The sequence below is a fragment of the Sminthopsis crassicaudata genome, chromosome 6 (genome assembly GCF_048593235.1).
Source record: "Sminthopsis crassicaudata isolate SCR6 chromosome 6, ASM4859323v1, whole genome shotgun sequence".
Classification (NCBI taxonomy): Eukaryota; Metazoa; Chordata; class Mammalia; order Dasyuromorphia; family Dasyuridae; genus Sminthopsis; species Sminthopsis crassicaudata.
Genome location: NC_133622.1, coordinates 179689621 through 179710405, shown reverse-complemented (window position 1 = coordinate 179710405; position 20785 = coordinate 179689621). Strand labels below are relative to the sequence as shown.

Sequence of the window (20785 nt, the reverse complement as noted above, 5' to 3'; positions counted from 1 at the left end):
AGGGACCTAGCACTTCCACTATAATCCTTCTGAGTCAAACCACAATGGAAGCATTGAATAGAGAACACAGAGAAGAAAAACTAATGGAAAAAGAACTTAGTATTGTACCGTGTACAGATCAGATAAACCAACTAGGAGTATCTTTATTGGTGAGGAGATTTCAAGGTGAAAAACCTGAAACAGCTCTTTTTTGTTTAAAATTCCTCTCTTTTGTCCTACTACAGAGCTGACACCTTCTTAGTGCTCATTGACACCAGAGGCAGAACTTAAACCTGCAGAAAGGCAAGAGAGGCAGATTTAGGCTTGAATTGAGATAGAAAGCCACTCCAGCCCCACCCAACCGAAGTAGAAAAGCTTATAGATTATGATAAGGATTCTTGGGTGGTTTGAGCTAGATTGTTTCTTTGAGTGGCCCATCTGACTATGATTCTCTGGTTGGGCTTATAGAATGAGCTATCGTCATTGCTCATCTCTCTAGAGAGATGTACTTTAGAGTAAAACTCTTCAGAGCTCTACTTGAAGGAAAGCCAAAAAATTAAGTGCCAATATATTAAAAGCCTGAATATCAAGTAAGTCATCAGGGATGTCTGCTGCAATTCCCTAGGTAGGTTCATGGGGTCCCCTGGATGCTCACATTGGCTGCAGATAGATGATATTGTGCTGGTTATATCATGCCTCAGAACTTTAACTTTGTAAGGACAACCACTGTTTTCAGGAGTTTCACTTAAGAATTCACATACTAAAGACCAAATGAATGGTATCATTTATTCACACTATGATATATAATCAAACAGACATCCTAAGATAGGATCTAACAGTATGTTCATCTTTGATAGACACCGATGATTGTGCTAGCTATACAAAAAGCAGAGGATCAATTCAGAGCTAAAAAGAACCTCAGAGTTTCTCTAAGCCCAACCCTGTCATTTTAATGAAGCAATTTGGACGGAGGTCACACAGCTAGGAAATGTTAAGTGTCTGAAGCCAGATTTGAACTTGGGTCCTCCTGACTTCAGGGCTGGTGCTCTATCCACTGCACCACCTAGCTGCCCCAACTCTCATTTTATAAAGAAAGTTAAATGACTTGCCTTAGATGGCATAGAAAACAATTTGAGTTTAAGCTTAAAAATGACTAAAATGTCATAGCTTTTTTATTAAAGAGATTCTGCTTCTGGTACCCCAAAATGGTAGAAGACAAAAAAGGCAGCACTTGTGATCATACTGTATAAACTAGACACAAAGTAGATTTGGGGATTATTCTGATCTGGAATTTAATCAGTGTTAGTCCCACCACACCAGTGGTCATCATGTCTGCCCATGTGTAACTCTTGTCCATGTTTTCCTCTAACTTCATCCACTAGAGAGAATCATCCCCTTTCCCCCCAGTGTACTGAATGAAAACTTTTGTTTTTGACACTGAAGAGATGCCTCTTTACCTCTTATCCCTTGATCTTGCTACATAATCATCTCATCTTCTCTTCCTCTCATTCATTTCATCTGATGACATTTTTCTAAGCCTAGTCAATCCATCCAATAAACATCTATTAAGTGCCTGTATATGCTAAGCACTAAATAGACAGTGGAGATGGACTAGAAAAACAAGGATAGAGAGGGATTTACAGTCATGGTGAGGATAAGGAATCAATCAGATAGAACGAGAAATGAATGAGTAAAGATTGTGAAGAAACAGGGAAAGTTCTTGCTTCTGGATCCTTGAAGTGCCATAGTTCTGAATGATAGTGTTAAGATCTAGAGTGTCTCCATTCCTGAGGACTGGAGATTGTGGGAGTGAGAAAGTTAATGAATTGGGAAGCTCAAGTGTTAGAAATTACCTAAAACGGAAATGTATCTTTTCCTCTTCAGTATTATAGATACCTTATTCCATAACACCTGGCAAATTGATATAGCTGTTACATCTGACCAGAATAGAATCTATACAGAATATTAGAGTAGATTCATTTTAATAAAAAAAAAATCATTCCTGGCAGACATAGAAATAACAGGATGAGATGACAGTGAAACCTTGCATTTATATCCTACCTTTTCCTGCTCCACTGAAACAGAGTATATCATATCACCTTTCCTAACTTACCACTGAGAAGTTAGGAATCAAATTTTATTAATTTATTGGAGGACAAAATAGTAATACTAATTCATATTTCTATAAGTCACATTTTTGAAGGGAGGATAAAGAGTAAAACTTGGTAAGGCTTGGGCTTTAAGACAATCAGTTTGACTGCTGAGTGGAGGATAGCTGTGAGTGGAGAAAGATCTGAGACAGAGACCAACCAGCAGCTTTTGCAATAATCTAGACAGGAAGTGATACAAGCCTGCACCAGGGTCATGACACCATCTATATAGAGAAGGGATAAACATATATAGGAGATGTTGCAAAGTTGAAAATTGCTTTAAAGCTAATTGGATCTGGGGACTGAGAGAGTTTGGGGAGTTTGAAGATGATACCTAGACTGTAATAATTAGAAAGTTGGCACAGAAGTTTGGAAGGAATTCAGTTTTGGATATAATGAGTGTCAGATGTCTCCAGGACATCCAATTCAAGGTGTCCAGTAGACAAAGATAAAAGTCAGCAAAGAGGTTAGAACTGGATACATAGATCTGAGAATCATCAGCATAGAGATTACATCAAATCCAGGGTAGCTAATGAAATCACCAAGTGAAATAGTACATAAAGGAAGAAGAGAGCTCAAAACACCCAGTTTAGTGACTGGGAACCAACAAAGGAGCCTGAGAAGGAGCATTCAGAGAGGTAGGAAAAGCCAGGATAGAGAAGTACCATGGAAAATTAGTGTCCACCACATATATTGTATCTAGGTTATATTGTAACACATGTAAAATGTATGGGACTACCTGTCATCGGGGGGAGGGAGTGGAGGGAGGGAGGGGATAATTTGGAAAAATGAATTTAAAAAAAAAAAAAAAGAAAATTAGTGTCCAGGAGTTGGTGATAATGTCATAGGCTTCAAAGGGGTCGAGAATGATGAAAAAGGTCATTAGATAGGAAAGCAGTTTCTGATTAAGTTGGAAACCAGACTTCAGATTTACGAACAGAATGAGAAGAAAGAAGTAGAGGCATCTATAGAGATACAGGACAATAGCTGGCAGAGATAGATGGTCGAATAGAGTGGTGTTTTTGATTTGAAGATGAAGAAATGGGCAGATTTGTAAGCAGTAAGGAAGCAGCCAGTAAATGGGGAGAGAATTCTGCAGGTGACCAAGACTTGTTCCATTCAGGGTTACATGAATGTAGTTAGCCAACACAATCTACCCTCTGACTGCTGGTGGGCAATGCAGTGTTTTGTAGGGTAGAACTGTAGAGTATAGTAAGGCAGTTTTGATATTCTAGTGAACATCTGGATGAAAATCATTTGGAGGAACAAAGGATTCAAGATAAGAGGGCAGGGCAGCTGAGAGGACCGAGGAAAAGAGTAAATCATAGGCCTTTATTAAGTCCCTACTATGTTCTAGGCACTGTGATAAGAGCAGAGGATATAGACCAAGTTCTTCTCAAGGATTTGACATTCATTCTACTATAAGGACATCACAGATACTTCAGAAGTGTTGACGCGGAAAGAGGCCCTAGATCCTTACACTCTGCCTTCTAGCAGCAGCGATGCCGATTTGATTTTTTTGCCTAAGCAAGAGGTGAAGGTTGTTTGCCTGTAGGTATCAGGGTAGGTGTCAGGATGCCCCTGCTGGGTAAGCTAGGTAGAATGAAGTACAGGCCACAGCTATCTAGACAGAGGAATGGGGCTGCTTTCCCTAGATAGGGAGGTGGGGTGTGGTCTCTGCAGGCTCAAGTCCAGGGGTTTGTTCTTCTATTGGGATGAGGCAGGCAGCAGCAGGACAGGTAATAAGATGTCCCTGAAGGGTCCCTGATGTCCTAGTGAATGGTGGGAACCCAAAATAGGCTTGATGAAAAGGAAAACTGCCAGTTCTCCCAAAGTATGATGGACTGCTTTCTGAGGTTTGAGGGTTTTGCCTAAGGGCTGCATGAGGATTCCTTTTGGTCATGGTAGGGGAGATTCTTGTTCTGGTGTGGGATTCAAGGCATTGACCTTTTCTTCCAAGATTTTGTGTGATTTAGCAACAGAAAGCTGGAGTGTGTATGAGAAGTAGAGCTCATGGACAATTGTCTCATTTCAAGGATTAACATGTGAAAAGGGGGTTCCCATTATTCTATTTGATCCCAGAGGGCAGAGCCAGGAGTAGTGGATGCCAGTGAGTAGAAAGGGCTACCTTGAGGAATGAGTCAGTCCTCCTTAGAGATCTTTGGGCAACCACTTATATGTTAGAGTGAAAACTCTTTTCATGGATGGTCTCTTCAACTCTGAGGTCCCTTTAACTTTCATATGCTGTGATTTTTGTGAGATATAGTTACAAGCAATACCTTGAAAGTGTTCTGGCTTCAAAAGAAAGAAATGGACAGGCTATCATTTGTAGGTGAGGAAATAGACTGAAGATGAGAGAGGCCTGAGTGTATTAGAAAGGAAAAGGGCTAAAGTCCATTGGGGAGAGCAAAAGGTGATAAGGGAAGGTTAGAGTCCAGAATATGAGTCAGGAGGTTGAGGGAAAGATGACATACACAGAGGGGCAGATAAAGGCCAGATTGTCACTGATTTTATTCCTTTTGTCTTTGCAGCATGTGGACATTGCAGCATTGTTGATCAAATACAACACATGTGTGAATGCTACCGATAAATGGGCCTTCACTCCGTTACACGAAGCAGCCCAGAAAGGAAGGACACAGCTGTGTGCCCTGCTTCTAGCCCATGGTGCAGATCCAACCATGAAGAACCAAGAAGGGCAGACTCCTTTAGACCTTGCAACGGCAAGTTCATGTTTCACTGGGTCATCTAGTTAAGAATTGGAAGGGGCCTCAGAGATCAGAGTTCAGGTCCCTCGATTTACAAAAGAGAAAACTCAGATCCGTAAGAGGCAGAGTGGCTTGCCAAGAATTTGATTTAGAGCCCTGAATCTGATCAGGGCAGGACTCCACCCACTTCAAAGTCTCAAATTGTCTCTCTTCATTTTGGGGTTTCTGGAGGTCTACAATCACAATCCAAGCATTGTGGATTATCTAGTTTGTTGTTGTTGTTATGGTTTTTAGTGATTTAGGACTCAAACCAACTTCCTTGGTTCGTTTTTTGGTTAACGTAAAATTTGTTGGTAAGAACAGTAAACCTATGATTGATTTGATAATTAGAACTCTTAGTTTAACTAGAATTTTTATAGAACTTTAATATTAAACTAAGAAAAAAAAAATCACAAAAGAGGCTACTAACAGTTTATGTCTCCCCAAAATGCCAATTTATAGTTTGTATCATGTAATCAGTATACATTGTGGTAAGTGAAATTTGCAATAACTAAGGCAACAAAGATTTGACTTCCAAGCATATTGATTAGCAGATATACAGTTGAACCACAAATTGGGGCCAATATCCCCCATCAGGCACTGAACAATAAAGATTTTGTATAAATTTTTTTTACATTATGTGAATTTAAGGTATAATACAGATAAGTACATAATAAATACAGGATATAAATCAGGATGTAACATTAAGTAACCTGATTTCTTATTGTAGGAAGGATTACAGACTTTCTAAGTTGGGAATAGAGAGCAAGTTTTGGGACTTTTTATCAGATATGAAACAGGATGTTACTCAGTTTCCATAGCTAGCAGTAAGGTTGGGAAGGGGAGGTTGTAAAAAGTGAAATCCAAGTCTCAAAGTGGAATCAGTATTACAAGATGGAATTTTGTTTGGTTTCCACAATTCCCACAGTATTCATTATCATTTCTCATAAGCATATATTTACAGTATAATCTTGATGATTTGGTAAAGTCACATCACTGACACTGATCCATGCTAAAATCTGCAGATATTAAAGAAAGGCAAAATTAGTTTTGATAACCTATATCTTTACTAAAGCAAGAAAGTGCATTCAGGTATTAAAGAAACATTTTAAACAAATAATTTTTTTAAAGTTTTCTATTGAAAGTCTAATAATGAATCCTGATTTGACCAAAATACTGTTCCTCATGCATATTGATTGATCACTTCATTTTGCAGTCCATGGATTTTCATGGATGTTGACTTGAATGACTAAATCAAAATAATGGTTTTTGAAACTATATTTCCTCTTCAATTTAACAAAGAAACCAAATGACAAAGCTTGTATTTAAACATGGTTTTAATGATACTAAAACTGAAATTGAAACTCCAAAATTATCATGTGTGCCTGCTTTTGAAAAAAAAAATTTGATAGTTATGGGTGGTCTTAACTGTCCAGTGAAAAAGTGAGGTCCAGTCATTGAAATCTGTGATGATCATCAAGATCACCTGGAGAATTTTTCCACAAAAGTAGCTCCTCTTCTGAAACAAACTGGTAAATGAAAAGTAAGAAATAAAAAGAGAGGGGAAGCAAGTGGGAGCAGACTTGGGCCCAGACCATAGCTGAGGGAAGAAAAAGAGGCTTCTGAAATCCTGGATGTCCTTCTTGTTATAGGCTGATGACATCCGGGCTTTGCTGATTGATGCCATGCCTCCAGAGGCTTTGCCGACATGTTTCAAGCCTCAAGCTACTGTTGTGAGTGCCTCTCTCATCTCTCCAGCCTCCACCCCATCCTGTCTTTCTGCTGCAAGTAGCCTAGACAACCTTGCTGGCCCCTTGGCAGAATTAGCAGTAGGAGGGACTTCCAATGCTGGGGATGGAGCAGCAGGGGCGCAAAGGAAAGAAGGGGAAGGTAAGTTGTCATGGGGGATGGGGACGCTTGGGAAAATGGCACGATTGATGTTATAAGCTTAGAGATCCCTGTTTTCCTGGTGAGAATTGTGGGAAGGTCACTTGAAGGTGGCCTATTTGTGGAGAATAGCTGCATATAATACATGCCTAATGAGATAATAATAAGCTGCTTCCCGAACATCTTTAGCTAAGTCTCTTGGAAACTATTTTTCTTAATTATCTCTCTTCCAATAATTTAGAGACCAGTCCTGGTAGTTCATTGACATGCTAAGCAATCAATCTTTGCTGTTTAAAGTTAGCTCAGAGAGGTTTGCAGTGACTTATTGGGGGGTGAGAGGCAATTATGAAATTTGTATTTGCCTGCATGATGTAAAAACCAATAGTTAATAGATAAAAAAATAAATGTACACACCCACCCACCACCACCATTCACAACTGAAGAGTTTTCCATGGAACCTTTTATATGGGCTTAGTTCCATAGGGCCTGTTAGAATCCACTGTGACTTCTTGACTGGGCAATGTGGATAATGCAGCCCAAAGTGTCCAAATTACATGCTTTAGAATGAAATTGCAATATTTGTTTGAAATGGCCTAGAATCCTCGCTAAAAGACTTTCCCACACTTGTATTGTTACAGTGACAGGTCTTGACATGAATATCAGCCAGTTCCTCAAAAGCCTAGGCCTTGAACACCTCCGAGATATATTTGAAACGGAACAGGTAAGAAGGGTCTTTTTAAAACCGTGTAATGTAGGGTTTGATAGAGAATTATTTCTCCTGTATGCTCATTCCAGAGATGGCCTCTTCTTTGATTTTGGATTTCCAATCATTCTCCACAAGCAAAATACTAAAGCAAGTAAATGGGCTTCAAGCAATTTTCTGTATAAACTAATCTCCACAAATTAACATTCAGGCAAATTCTATTTTGATTTAAAATGTTGGCAAATGTATTTAGAAATCAGGATGGTGAGATGATCCCTTTTGAAGGCCCCTTTTTGTGACACCATTCAAAGTCACCTCACCAACCTTCTCATTAGCTCCCTCCAAATGATGCAGTGCTCTGTCTGAAAGGTGTGGTACCCAGAACTTGACCCATTAGCACAGACATGCCTCTGAGGAAGAGGTCATAGAAAGAGTCCTTTGTAGCACCAGTAAGGAACTTCTTAAGATCAGTTGATAACTGTGAGAGAAAAACCATGATTTCATTATGTGTGGGGTCTTCTCTCAACTAGTGTACTATCAATCCTCTTCAGCCTTTTAGTAGGCAGTGAACATTGCTTGCTATGGCCAGAAAAATTTATACTTCGAGTCAGATGAGAAATCCTGAACTGAACTATGCATAGGCTGGGTTTGGTCAGCCTATATGCCAGCTTGGTACTTAACCACAGAATTTGTGAGTCATCTCCCAACTATGATGGAGTACTGGAGTAGGGCTCTAATCTAGTACTGGATCACTAATTAACCAGTCATATGTCTCTCTAAATGAACCTTAGTTCTCCATCTTGTCTGCAAGAATGTCCTGAATAATTTTGTTGCCTTGTGTTGTCTTGACACTTTCACATGAGAACCAGGCCAGAGTCACATTTTGATCTTTCTTAAATTCCTGCTGATTTGCACTTTCTTCATCCTGTAGTATTGATAGGATAAGTAGATGTCAGGTTCACCAGCTCTTAGCTTTCCCTCCTTTTTTGGACATGTAGAGAGTTGCCTTTCTCTAGTTTTTTTGCATTTCTCCTCTTTTCCATTGTTTTATTAAAAGTGAATGAAAGGATTGATTGTATGGGGCAACTGGATGGTGTAGTGGATAGAGCACCAGCCCTGAAGTCAGAAGGACTTATAAATTCAAATCAGACTTCAGACACTTAACACTTACTAGCTATGTTAATCCTGGGTAATTCACTTAACCCAATTGCCTTGAGAAAAAAAAAAAGAGTGGGGGGGAGTTCCATGATGACATCTACAAGTATACTTCAATACCTTAGGAAAGAATTAAGTTTGAACTCTTAAGACATGCTCAGAGGAGTCAATATGCCATGAAATATTAAATTAACCTTTATGCTCTCCATCTGATTCTTTTGAATCTCTTTGAAAGTCAATCATTTTCATGTTCTTTGTTATGATCTTCAAAGAGTAGAAGAACTTTAAAAAAAAATTTTAATAGCCCTGTTTTACACTAGAAGTATGAAAGCATTGACTTAATTTTCATTGTTTACTCTTTTCTACTGTATGCTTTTATCTTTATTGTTTCTTTTGTTTGATGTTTATCTTACCTGGTTTCCTTTAGAGCAGTGTCCCTAAGTTCTTACTTATATCATCTTTTTTCCTTAGTAATCAGCTCAGTTTTGCAGGATATATTAACAAATCTGTTTTTGAAGTGGCATATTCTAGAAGTTCTCCTTTGCTTTCTTATTATGAAGCAGTGGTCTTGAACAACCTTAGCTAATCACTTTAGCAGCAGCATAAATTTTGGCTTAAAGAAAGGGAAGGGAATAAGGAGTTCCTTGTGCTGTGCTTTCTACATGATGGCTAAAGGAACCCAGCTTTCATCACAGCAAGAAACCAGCAAATGAAAGGAGGTTAGGGAAAGGGATATTGTTGAGAGGAAGGGTGGAGAGAATGCAGAAATGCCAATAGAGACAGTAAAAGAGAGTCCCTAACATAATGAAGAGATAGGAGCCATCTGTATGCTGCTGCCTCCACTGCCTTCTGAGCCCCTCATACTGTAGCTCGACACAGCCATTTCACTGACCCAGCTCCTTCTGAAACAACCAGCTAGTAGTAGTTCACTTCTTTCCCAGCAGACAACCTCCCCTTTACAAGGCAGTTCTTTCCAGTTTTAGATAGTTCTGATTATCAGGTAGCTCTTGAACAGAAATAATTTCTCTGACTTACATCCTTTCATCCTGGTTCCACCACCTCTCAGATAATGAGTGTCAAAACATCTTTTTTTCACCAGCTTCTCCTATTAGGTCATAGTTTAAATCGTCCTTGCTGGTCATCTTCCTCTAGACCTATGTTGGCTTTGCTCGTGTTATTTCCTAGATGTGATCTGATGAAAGAGTAACATAGGGAGTTCTTGGCCCACTTGTTGGTGACACACTTTCTGTGAAGGCACTCTAAAGTCTCCTTGATTAGTTGGTCTGCCTTGACATGTAGATCTGGACTAAAGTTGTGTGTGCTTTGAATCTTCCCTCACCACCCTTCTCCCAAAGTAAGCTTGGCTTTCTGGCTGGGGCTCCTCTATACTCTTTAATTGGGCATGTTCATTTTTTTTTTTTTTTATTCAAGGCCATTCAAAGAAAAAAATGATTTACTACATTTGATACATTTCAGTGCATTTTTAAAAAGGAGTGAATTCTTAATAAATAATCAAAAAGCAAATAGAAGAAAATGGGAACAATTATCAATCATAGACTCTAAAGTTCTGGTGTGTCCTAAATAACTGGTGAAGTTCTAACTACAAATTTTCATTTCAATTTTTCAGATAACCTTAGATGTATTGGCAGATATGGGTCATGAAGAGTTGAAAGAAATAGGCATCAATGCATATGGGCATCGTCACAAATTAATCAAGGGGGTGGAAAGACTTTTAGGAGGGCAGCAAGGTAAGATATTCATGACGTATGAATGCGAAGAACCTGTGGCATATTTATTGTTTTTATTATTCCTGAAGAATCAATGGAGAAATCATTCATTAAATACTTAATCTGTGCCCGGCCCTATGCTGCAGAAACCCTGGAGGACACAGAACAGTGGGGACACAAATACAGAAGCGAGACAACCCCTGCGCTTAAGGAGCTCACACTCATGGAGGTTGCTGGCCCTGAATTACTGTTTGTTCAGGGAAATCACAGAGTCAGTTACTACCCCCTTTCCAGAAGCAGTGATTTGATTTGATGATGGTTCGCAGAGGAAGAAGCAGAAAGGGGTGGAGGTAGGGGGAGCAAACTAGAAAATTATTTTTCCTATTCTTGAGTCTCTTATGATTAGTGTTGGACTAAGGAAGACTGGAGTTAAGATCCAGCCTCACATGCAGACTAGCTAGGTGACTCTGGGCGCATGGCTTCTCCCCTGCCAGGGATCTTGTTAGGAAGATCTTGTGATTTGGTGCATGGATGATGCTTTTCCAGCCTTAGAGAACTTGGGGGAGAAGTGACATGCCAGGCTCACCCAGCTGAGTCAGGGTTTGAGGTTGCGTTGAAACTCGGTCAAGCCTTTTTCCCTAACTCGAGACTCAGGAGCCTGCAACCCTGAGCTGCCGGTGGGAGTTAGCTCTCCCATCGAGAAACGGCGTCAGGGCCCTCGGAGCACCTGGGGTGGGCCGATACAGCATGGGGGAAGCTCGCCGACTGGGGCTCAGGGGGGCTCTGGCCAGGGGCTCCAGCGCTTCTGATCTGTGTGACCTCTTCTAGAAATGGAGGCATGTGGTCCCCTCCTGGGACTCTGAAATGTCTCTCCACCAGTTGTTGAGAAACCTTAGCTCTTTTCTGTTGCATAACTCATGTTAGCGTGGTGCACTGGAAAGACCCCTGGGTTTGGAGTCTGAAGACCAGGGTTCAAGTTCCGGCTCTGCCACCCACCCCTTGTATGACCTTGGGCAAATCCCTTCTCTGCTCCGGGCCTGAGTCCCCTCCTCTCTAAAGTGAAAGATGAGATGCATGACCTCCGAGACGCCGCTCTCTAGTCCTAGCACCTGTATCGTAGACCCTGAGACACCGTGCGAGGATGGGTCTTCCTGCACAGAACGGCTTGGGGGATTTAGAGGGCATCAGGTTAGATTGTCCCTGGGCTGTGGGCTCCCTGCATCTCCCTGCAGGCTCTAGTTCAGGGACTCAATCCATGATGGGTCACTGCCCTGGATGAAGAAGGCACAGGCCCCAGCTTCTCCTTAGTGCCAGCATATGGGTTCCAATTACCTGGTCTGGGTCATTGTCAGAGAGTCTTGTTCAGCCTTCCTCTGGTGTCTCATTGTAATGGTAGGGTCATATCATCCATGTTCTAGAGCTAGAAGGGACCTCAGAGGCCTCTTCATTTTACAGATGAGGAAACTGAGGCCCAGAGGGTGAAAGTGACTTACCCAAGGTCTACCAAGAAGTGGCAGAGCTGGGATTCGCACCCAGGTCCTTTGACTTCAAATCTAGCCCTCTTCCCATTACCTCATCCCGATCAGAGGAGTGAGTGTACCAGCCAGCTAGCTAGCGAAGGAGGAAGCAGCACAGTTGGCAGCGTTTTCAGTGAGTACACACCAAATGGAGAGGAAATAAAGAAAATGATCAGATATCTGAGAAGTAATCAGTCAAGCCTGTTCCGGAGAGACGAGTGGTCAAAGGATATGAACAGATACAAAAAACAAATACTACTCATACCTGCCTAAACAGTGGTTCAAAATTACTGATAATCAGGAAAAAATAACTTAAAACAGCCACGTGATATTCCTTTGCAGCCATGAAATAAAGATGGTAAAAGATAGGAAATGAGGCATTCTCCTTCCCTATTGGTTCAGTGTTCTGGAGAACATGATGAGACTCTGTCTTTAGGAAAAGTTACATACCCTTTGACCAGAGACTCCATGAGTGGGATTATAGCCCACAAAAGTAATTTATGATAACCAAAAGCTGGGAAGTGAGAAGATTGTGGACCCTTGTATATTGTATATTGTTGACCATTGAGAGTGACCAAGAGGCCAGGAGAGCATAGGCAGAGCCAAAGACATGTCCCCTGGGAAGCAGATACAGGGTACTTACAGAAAGTATTGCTTTGGGATACATAGGGGTAGGGGTGGGGAAGGACCACAGGGACCGACCTGTAGAATTTAAAAAACACAGCCTTTTTCCCCTGAGACTACTGATTAATGGGGGACAGTCACTTTTTTAAGCTGCATTGTCAGATAATTTTTCTTAACTTTATAAACCAAACAACATCAGTAATTGAACCCTATCCACACTTCAGTATAAGGCACTTGCTCTGTCTTATCTTGTTGGAGGTTCACACATTAGGCTATTAATAGCCTGAGAGCTGCTTTTCTGGGTGTTTGGGGTGTAGCTTTTGGTTTTGGGGGTATTTTTACATGACATATTGGGTTTTGCCTAAAAAATGAAGTCTAGTGGTATCAGAACAGTGACGGTCTCTGTTTCTTTTCCCTTTGTAGGCACCAATCCTTATTTGACTTTTCACTGTGTTAATCAGGGAACGATCCTGTTAGACCTTGCTCCGGACGACAAGGAATATCAGTCGGTAGAAGAAGAGGTGATGTATTTCCAAGAATGTGCTAATCAGTCAGTAAGCAAGCATTTCTGTGCCTTGCAAGGATAATGACAAGCTTGTAGCAGGGGGCTTGAATTCTTGTGGATTAAGCCACTGTGCATTGGGACTTTGTTTAGGTGTGTTCTGTAGGTGCTGCCGATGGGCCCAAGAGAGAACAGAAGGAAAGGTTGGGCTACAGTGCTTGTGACTCTGGTTGCTGCAGTTTTTATGAGAAATCCACATTGTGGGTGACCCAAAGAAAAGTAAATTGAATACCTGTGGTGTCCTCAAATAGACTTTCCAGGAAATAGATTCACAGAAAGCGAGGTCATGAGGAGGCTAGAATGGCCCAGCTGATGTCTAGGAACTTCACAAGATTACCCCCTATGAGAAGGTCAAGACTCTAGAGGAACACCCACATTAGTAAAGGGATAGATTCCCCTGGAAAGATCTGTACTTTATTAGAACTAATTCTTCTTGTCCTGTGCACATCCCTTATAGGAGAACTCACAGGCTGGGTAATTACTCCTAGACCTCAGAACTCTCCTTCAAAAACACCAAGAAATTTGAATGAAAATATAATCAAAGCATTGTAAGACCTGACAGGTATAGATCAGCTTCATGTGGACCATGTGACCAGAGAGGTCCTTTAGTTCTACATAAGAATCCTCTCAAATATCCTGAGCCAGCCATCTTGGTCTCTAGAATACCTCCAGTGACAAGGAAATCATTTTTTGAGGCAGTAGAGTCCATTTTTGCACAATTCTCCCTTATATTGAGCCAAAATCTGCTATCAATTCTGCCCATTAGTTGCGGTCTCTAGGCCACACAATTAGCCCTGATCCATATTCTGTGTGGCAGCCTTCTGAGATATGTCACATACCCTGTAATATAGGTCTTTTACTTGGATTCCATGCATAGATTTCAGGGGTCTTTGGATTTGGATAGGAAAAAATGCCACTTTTTATCTTCACTAATCTCTAATGGAAATGTTGCCTTTTCTTCTATTATTGAAAAACATTCATAAATGACTCACTGCCAGAAATAAATATCCCTGGCTAGTTGATCCAAGAACTGTGAAATCTTGAAAATCATACCCCCCCCCCACCCAGACCAATGAATAAATTGGCATCCTTTATTTTTTTTTTTTAATTCATGAAAGAGATGATCTCTAGGCCTTGCCAGACTGCACAAGAATACAGGACAAAACAAAACAGTGTTAAAAGAAAAATCCCCACTTTGAGGCAAGCATCTCTTATCCAAGCTAATGTCCCTTTTCCTCCCCTCTTTTAGATACACTGTCTACAAACAAGGGACAGCATGGCATGGACAGTTTCTTGAATCAGTGAACTTGGACTTATATAAAACATGGGTCCTTTTCATACAAACTGCTGTCTGTCCATATGTCTTTTGTCATTTCAGTTTGTCCAACATCAATGCAGCACACCTCCTATGGACAAGGCCCTTTAAGGCACTGGGCAGAAATAAAACCATCCCTGTCCTCAAAGAGTCTGTGTCCTGCTGGGGACAGGGAAGGGCAAAACATATAAACACACAGGTTTCTCTGGTAATTTGAGGATGAAGAGAGAATGTGAACTCTGATGGGATCCAAACTCTAGAAATGGTAGGCTAGCTATGGCTAGAAGGGAGCCTTCAATATTCTGAAAGTAGGGGAAGAATGATAAGGGAATGGAGAAAAGTACAAAAATGAGGGATGCCATGGCAAGTTTGGAGAGCCAGAGTAGTTAGGAAATAGAGCACAATAAGGGAACAAGACAAAATCAGTCTGAACTGTGGTCAAGAGCCACCAACCAGGTTGCGAAAGACTTTAAATACCAAGTTGAGTTAAACAGTGACATGATCAGACCTGTGGAATATGGTTTGGAGAGTGGAAAGACAAGTTGTATACCAGTATGCATATCAGAGGATATCCTGACCAGGGCAGTGTAAGGGGTTGGGGAGAAGAGACAGACAGACAGGATTAGGATCCATGTAATAATAATATTAAGATTAGGAAAGGAGTCGTCAAAGAAGAGGGAATGATGAGCTTGTAGATGCTGGGGATTTGGACTAAGTGGTAGATAAATGGATGGAGTAAAATCTCAGGATGAAACAGTTGTAATTTCAAAGGGACTTTCTTGTAGTAGTGGTGAGGAGCATAAGGTATGTCTACTCTTCTGTTTTGAGGGCATTAGGAGTAGCTAGATTGTTTCTGGTACTGAGCAGTGATTCTTGGACGTACCACTTTTCATCTGAAGAAAGAAGCTGAGAAAATGGAATGAAGAACAACTAGAAAGGATGTTAATAAAGAAATCTTACTTTCCTGCCCAAATAATGCCATGGACACCTGAATCAGACCATCTTAGGTTCAACTAACAAGAAAAAAAACTAGAAAAATACCAGCTACCCATAGCATTTTTTAAAAGAACATTACCTGCACTAGGGATGATGAGAAGAATACAGGTGAAAGCCACAAGAGAGATTGTATGAATAAGAAGAATTTAGAGCACTTCACCTGAAAGAGGTCACTGATAGAAACAGCCTTGAGGAGAACGGCAGAGCAAGAAGATCCCGGGTAATGAGTAACCGCTCCAATGGGCATAAATTTAGAGCTAGAAGGGACACAAGTGCTCATTTAATTGAAACTCCTCATTTTATATAAAAGGGAACTGATGCTTACTGAAAGTAAGTGATTTGTCCAGGGTCACCCCAACTAGTATAGGACAGAGTTAGGATTGGAACACAAAACCTGCCCCAAATCCAGCACACTTTGCACTGCCCTGTGACCTCTGGCATCCATTTATGACATCAAGAATATCTTCCACAGCCTCAGGAAACAATCACTGCATGTGAAAGAAGGGAGGTGTTAGGTGTTCTCAGGATTCACCAGATAGAAACAGTCCTGCTTCTGCACAATCCTGATTCTTGAGGGCGAATGCATCCTGGGGACTTGTGTTTCCCTTGCTTTCCTCTTACAAATCAATACTGTGAGTGCTTCAATTGAGCCATACTCTTTGTGCTTCTGAAAGAATTGTAAAAGTTCCAGCAACCCAACAGCATTCTGTGCTAACTTTTGCATCATGTGTTTAATCTGGCAAGTTCAGAGTGAATTGTAAAAGTCTTTCGCATGAGTGGCACATTTACAAACTCCAAAATAGCAGCATGTGACTGGGGCAGGGGTGGGGGGGAAAGGGGGAAAGAGTAAGAGGGTGTGGTTTACACAAGGAATAGTAATGCAGCAATTCCACCATATGTTGACACTCCTGAAATGAGATCACCAGATGCAAACTCCGAATCAGACCATTTGTGGAAGCAATATTCACAAAGGAGTCCAACAAGGGCATCATCATCTCCCCAAATTGCTTCCAGCTATTTTCATCAGGCACCCACACTGGCTGAAAAGAGAGAATGATGATTGATGGTAAATACATCCCCTACCCCATTGGCTCTTTTTTTGCACATTAACAGGTGTCCAGTCTTTCTGTGGAACCAAGCCACAAAACAAGGAATTCCACAGAGGGATGGGAGAAACAGGTGCCTCGCAGGTGGTTTTTCACAAACAGACACTTTATACAGGTGATGTAGCAAAGAGTATGCCACCTGACAGATGGGGTCATAAATAGTCCATCAGGTGGCGAGCAGTAAACCTAGGGGATCTGGACAAAGATGGAAGCAGTGGCTTCATTTCTGGCATTGACTTGTGACAAATGACAGCAGACTAATAAAGAAGACGTTTCCAAGAAATTGTTTTCTGAAATTAAAAAATGGAATATGCCAACTATGACAAAGTAGCCACATGGATGGAGAGTCTTGTGGTGCAGTGTGATTTTTATTCCTCCATTTGGCCTTTCTCCTTGGAGTTTTAATGACAGTATATCAGCAGAATGTTAGCAATATTTAAAATTCAAGTATCTCTTCATGACTGCTTTACTCCCTCATTCCTTACTGCTAGACTTAGTAAAGTATTTGTAGAAGAATCCAAATGCTTTTGTGATATTTATCATGTTTAACACCCAGGAAAAAATAGGGTAGAGGTGAAATGTTGAAAGGAATGAGAGGAGACCAAGTGGTACAGGAATACATCTTCACACTTGAAGCTTTGGCACATAAGAAGTGACCAGCTGGCCTGGTCTCCCATTTATCTGACACAGCTCTACAATCCTATCATGATGCCTCCTAGAATTACTGGTCCTTTTGGCGATGCTGTTACTTTGGCCATTTCATTCTTTTATACAGATGCAGAGTACAATCAGAGAACACAGGGATGGAGGTAATGCTGGAGGTATCTTCAACCGATACAACGTCATTAGGGTAAGTTTGGTAAAAGTCGCACTAGATGGTGCACTCCACATGGGCTGTAAACAGGTTTTCCTGCTCTTGGAACTACCTAGAGCCAAGTGCCCCCATTTGACAATAGACAGGGCCTCCCTTTCCCTCCTCTCGGGCTCTAGTGTGACTGGGAGGGATTTCACCAAGGGTTGGAAGGAGATGGAAGTGTTCTGAGAATATGAGTGCTTACCAACAGGGTGATACTGGCAGGGATCCATGGGTGTCACTCACTGGCACACACCCAGGTTTGTACCAACAATAATGACAAGTAATAGATTGAGGAGATTAGGCAGGCAAGGCTCCCATGTGAATTCTGATTCTCGTTATGTGTCCTCTCTTATGGTTTCCTCTCATCTATAGCATGAGTCCAAATTTCCTACTTTGTTTATACAGGGATGAATAGATAGAAGGTGCATAAAAATTGTGCACCCATTGGGTGAAAAAACAGCTTTTGTAAAGCACATTCCCTTCTTCACTAAGATCCTTCTGCCCCTCCTCGGCTGCCTGGTCGGGGAGTGTCTGTGCTTCTGGCAGGTCCTTCCAAGCAGGAAGGTCTCCAGGGGCAAGCCTGGTAAGAAGCCTGAGGTGCCTGCTGAATGTAGGCCAGCCTAGCACCATGGAGAGCGACTGTGACCAGCTTGGCTGCTGCTGGGGGAGGGTGCTGGGAGGACCTCTCTTGTCTGTCTGTCTGTCTGTGTCTGTCTGCTGCCGCTTACAGTAACAGTCTGAGCAGGTCCTTGAAGCAAGGAGGGTGTGCTGTCACCACGACCCAGCAGAGGCAGAGGGAGGAAAAGCTTCCTGGCCCAGCAGTACAAGAGGGCAAGGAACTGCCGACCACAGGGCGTTTGACAGGTTCCCCCCCCTCCTCCCTGGAGCTGTAGAAGCCCCATGGGAGGGCAACTTGTCAGAGGCATGGTGGGTCTCCAGAATGAGATCCTAAAAGCCAGAGGGCAGGACCTGGGGAGGGAACTGGGCATGCATTAGCTGCCATGAGCAGGACCAGGTGTGGGTATTCTCTCCACCAGCTAACATAACATACAAAGCTTCATGGTAGGGGAGGACAAGGGATTTGCTTGAGATATATAGGGGAGTTATGGCTTGCCACTGGTCATATAGCTAATAAGTGTCAGTGGTAGGACTTAGTTCCCAGGACTTAGGTCACACTACCTTACAAAAATCAGAGTGCTGTTACATTTTGACATAAAGATGTCTTTTATTGGAACGAAAATGATTCCACTAAGTAGAAAAATGTTAGGTTAATCCTTTCACTTTCTCAGTCTCACAGTGTCAGTTTGAACACATACTTGACTGATGGTCCATGCCTGATATTGTCTCACTGCTGCAGATTCAGAAGGTCGTGAACAAGAAATTAAGGGAACGATTCTGTCACAGACAGAAGGAGGTGTCAGAAGAGAACCATAACCATCACAATGAACGCATGCTTTTCCATGGTGAGGAATCTTTCCACCCTGTCTGCCGGACAGATCCCCAAGGTCAAGGGGTTTGGAGTGGGGAAGCTGTGTGATTCCTGCCTGTTCAAAATTTTGGGAGCCCACAGAGGGCAGTGAGAGGTCATGGGAAAGCCCTGGCACCAGCAAATGTTCACTTCACTGGATCTCGTTGATCCATTTAGGAAATCAGGCTTTATGACAGCAGCACAGAAACCAAGAGTTCATCCTTTGTGAGTCTCTGGTGAAACCTGTGGGTGGACCCTTCTTAAAACTGTTTGTAAATGCCTAAGAGAAAGGGTCACAAAGAGACAATTCTCTTAAACGTAGTTAATTGTGAAACAAGTTAAGAAACAAGCTCACAAACCCCAGGTTATGAACCCTGATCTAAATAAACATCATTAAATATACAGTATTGTACATTGTAGTTCTGTTCATTTTCTACACAGAAACTAATGATTTGTGCTTCGTTTCAATTTTCTTTTTTTTTATTTTCATATTTTTTTTTAATCAGGGATTTCCTAAGCCCCATAAATATTTTAGATTCAGTAACAAAGGAAACCTTAGAGCCATAGAAGCTGCTCCCACTTTTTTGCTAAGTAAAAAAACTGAGGCCCAAAGACATTGTGATTTGTTAAGGTCCCTTAGCTAGTGTCTGAGCTGAGAATTCATCCAAGCTTATCTTGACTTTAACCAGACCATTCACATCATGTCACATATGCTGATGGAGGCAGAAGCTTCTGGACAAAGGCCCTCTTGCCACTGATATAGTTGGCAACTCATTCATCATCTTCACTCGATATCCTGATTCTTATCTAGAGAAAATAGTCGTCATACTGCAGACCTTTCTCTAGGTCCTGGTATCCCAAGCTAATGCATGTACTGTCATTTCTTCATATCTCATTCTTTTTTGCACGATAGCAACTACCAACTTTTCTGGTCTTGCAGGGTCTTGGTAAAATCTTCATGCCTTCACTTCATGCCTCAGTCTTTGAACTATTTGCTTTGCTATTTCCTTTCAGATTCTTCAGAGATATTAGCATTCCACGCAGTAGTGTAACTGGGAAAATATGGGTGTTCCAGAAAGCGTCTTGGTTTATTTAAAGGTCTGGGCAGTTTTCCAAGTGTAGTCCAACCAACTTTCTTCTTTATGAGCTCTTCTAGGCTCAGCCCATTGGCCTTCTGTAGTACATGCCCAAGAAAAGTACACTCACAGACTCATTCATCCTTAATAAACCATATACTCTGATTTACTGATTATAAACCGCTAGTCTTGTAATGTTGTTAGTCTGATTTGTTTTGAATAGCAATCAATCTGGAGCTTGATATGATCAGCACAAAGTTATTCACAAATAGAAGTGTCTGGAGCACTTTAGCTTTTACAAGGAATGATTTTTCTCTTTTAAAACTTATTTTTTTTCAATCAGCAAAAAAACAATTTCTTTCCCTCCCATCCAGTCCCCATTCCCTCCTTTGACAAAGAAAGAGCTCCATCCACAAAATTGTTTTACAAATATATATTGTCAAACAAAACAAATTTAATTTGTTCAATTATATGCAGGCATGCATACATATATTAGATAAATGGATGGATGGATGTACCTCATGTTTCTTTTTCCCCTTTCCTTCCTTATTTCCCCATTCACCAAAACACCAAGCAATCTGATAGAGGTTATACATGTGCAGTCATTTTAACCCTATTTTTATATTAGTCATATTGTGAGAGAAAAATCAACAAAAGGGAAAAACCATGAGGAAAAAATAAGAAAGGTGAAAATAGTATACTTCTACTAGCATTGTTATCTTGGATCATCGAATTATTGAGAAGAGCTAAGTCTATCTTAGTTGATCTTCACATAATCTTGTTACTATTAGTCCCTGAATGATGGACAGTCCCTCAACTTCCAATTCTTTGCCACCACAAAGACAGCTTCTACAAATGTGAGTCCTTTTCCCTCTTTTTATGATTTCTTTGGGATGCAGACCCAGTAGTGACACTGCTGG

General features: G+C 41.3%; 1 protein-coding gene across 1 annotated transcript in view; it reads left to right on the top strand.

Annotated features, from left to right (window-relative positions):
* Nucleotides 1–20785, top strand: part of TNKS (tankyrase) — a 206256-nt gene that overhangs the window by 178920 nt on the left and 6551 nt on the right. Inside the window, 7 exon segments of the mRNA XM_074272527.1 lie at nt 4661–4849; nt 6526–6763; nt 7399–7481; nt 10246–10366; nt 12910–13007; nt 17241–17315; nt 18679–18784. Of these exon segments, the coding sequence (XP_074128628.1) occupies nt 4661–4849; nt 6526–6763; nt 7399–7481; nt 10246–10366; nt 12910–13007; nt 17241–17315; nt 18679–18784 (910 nt within the window).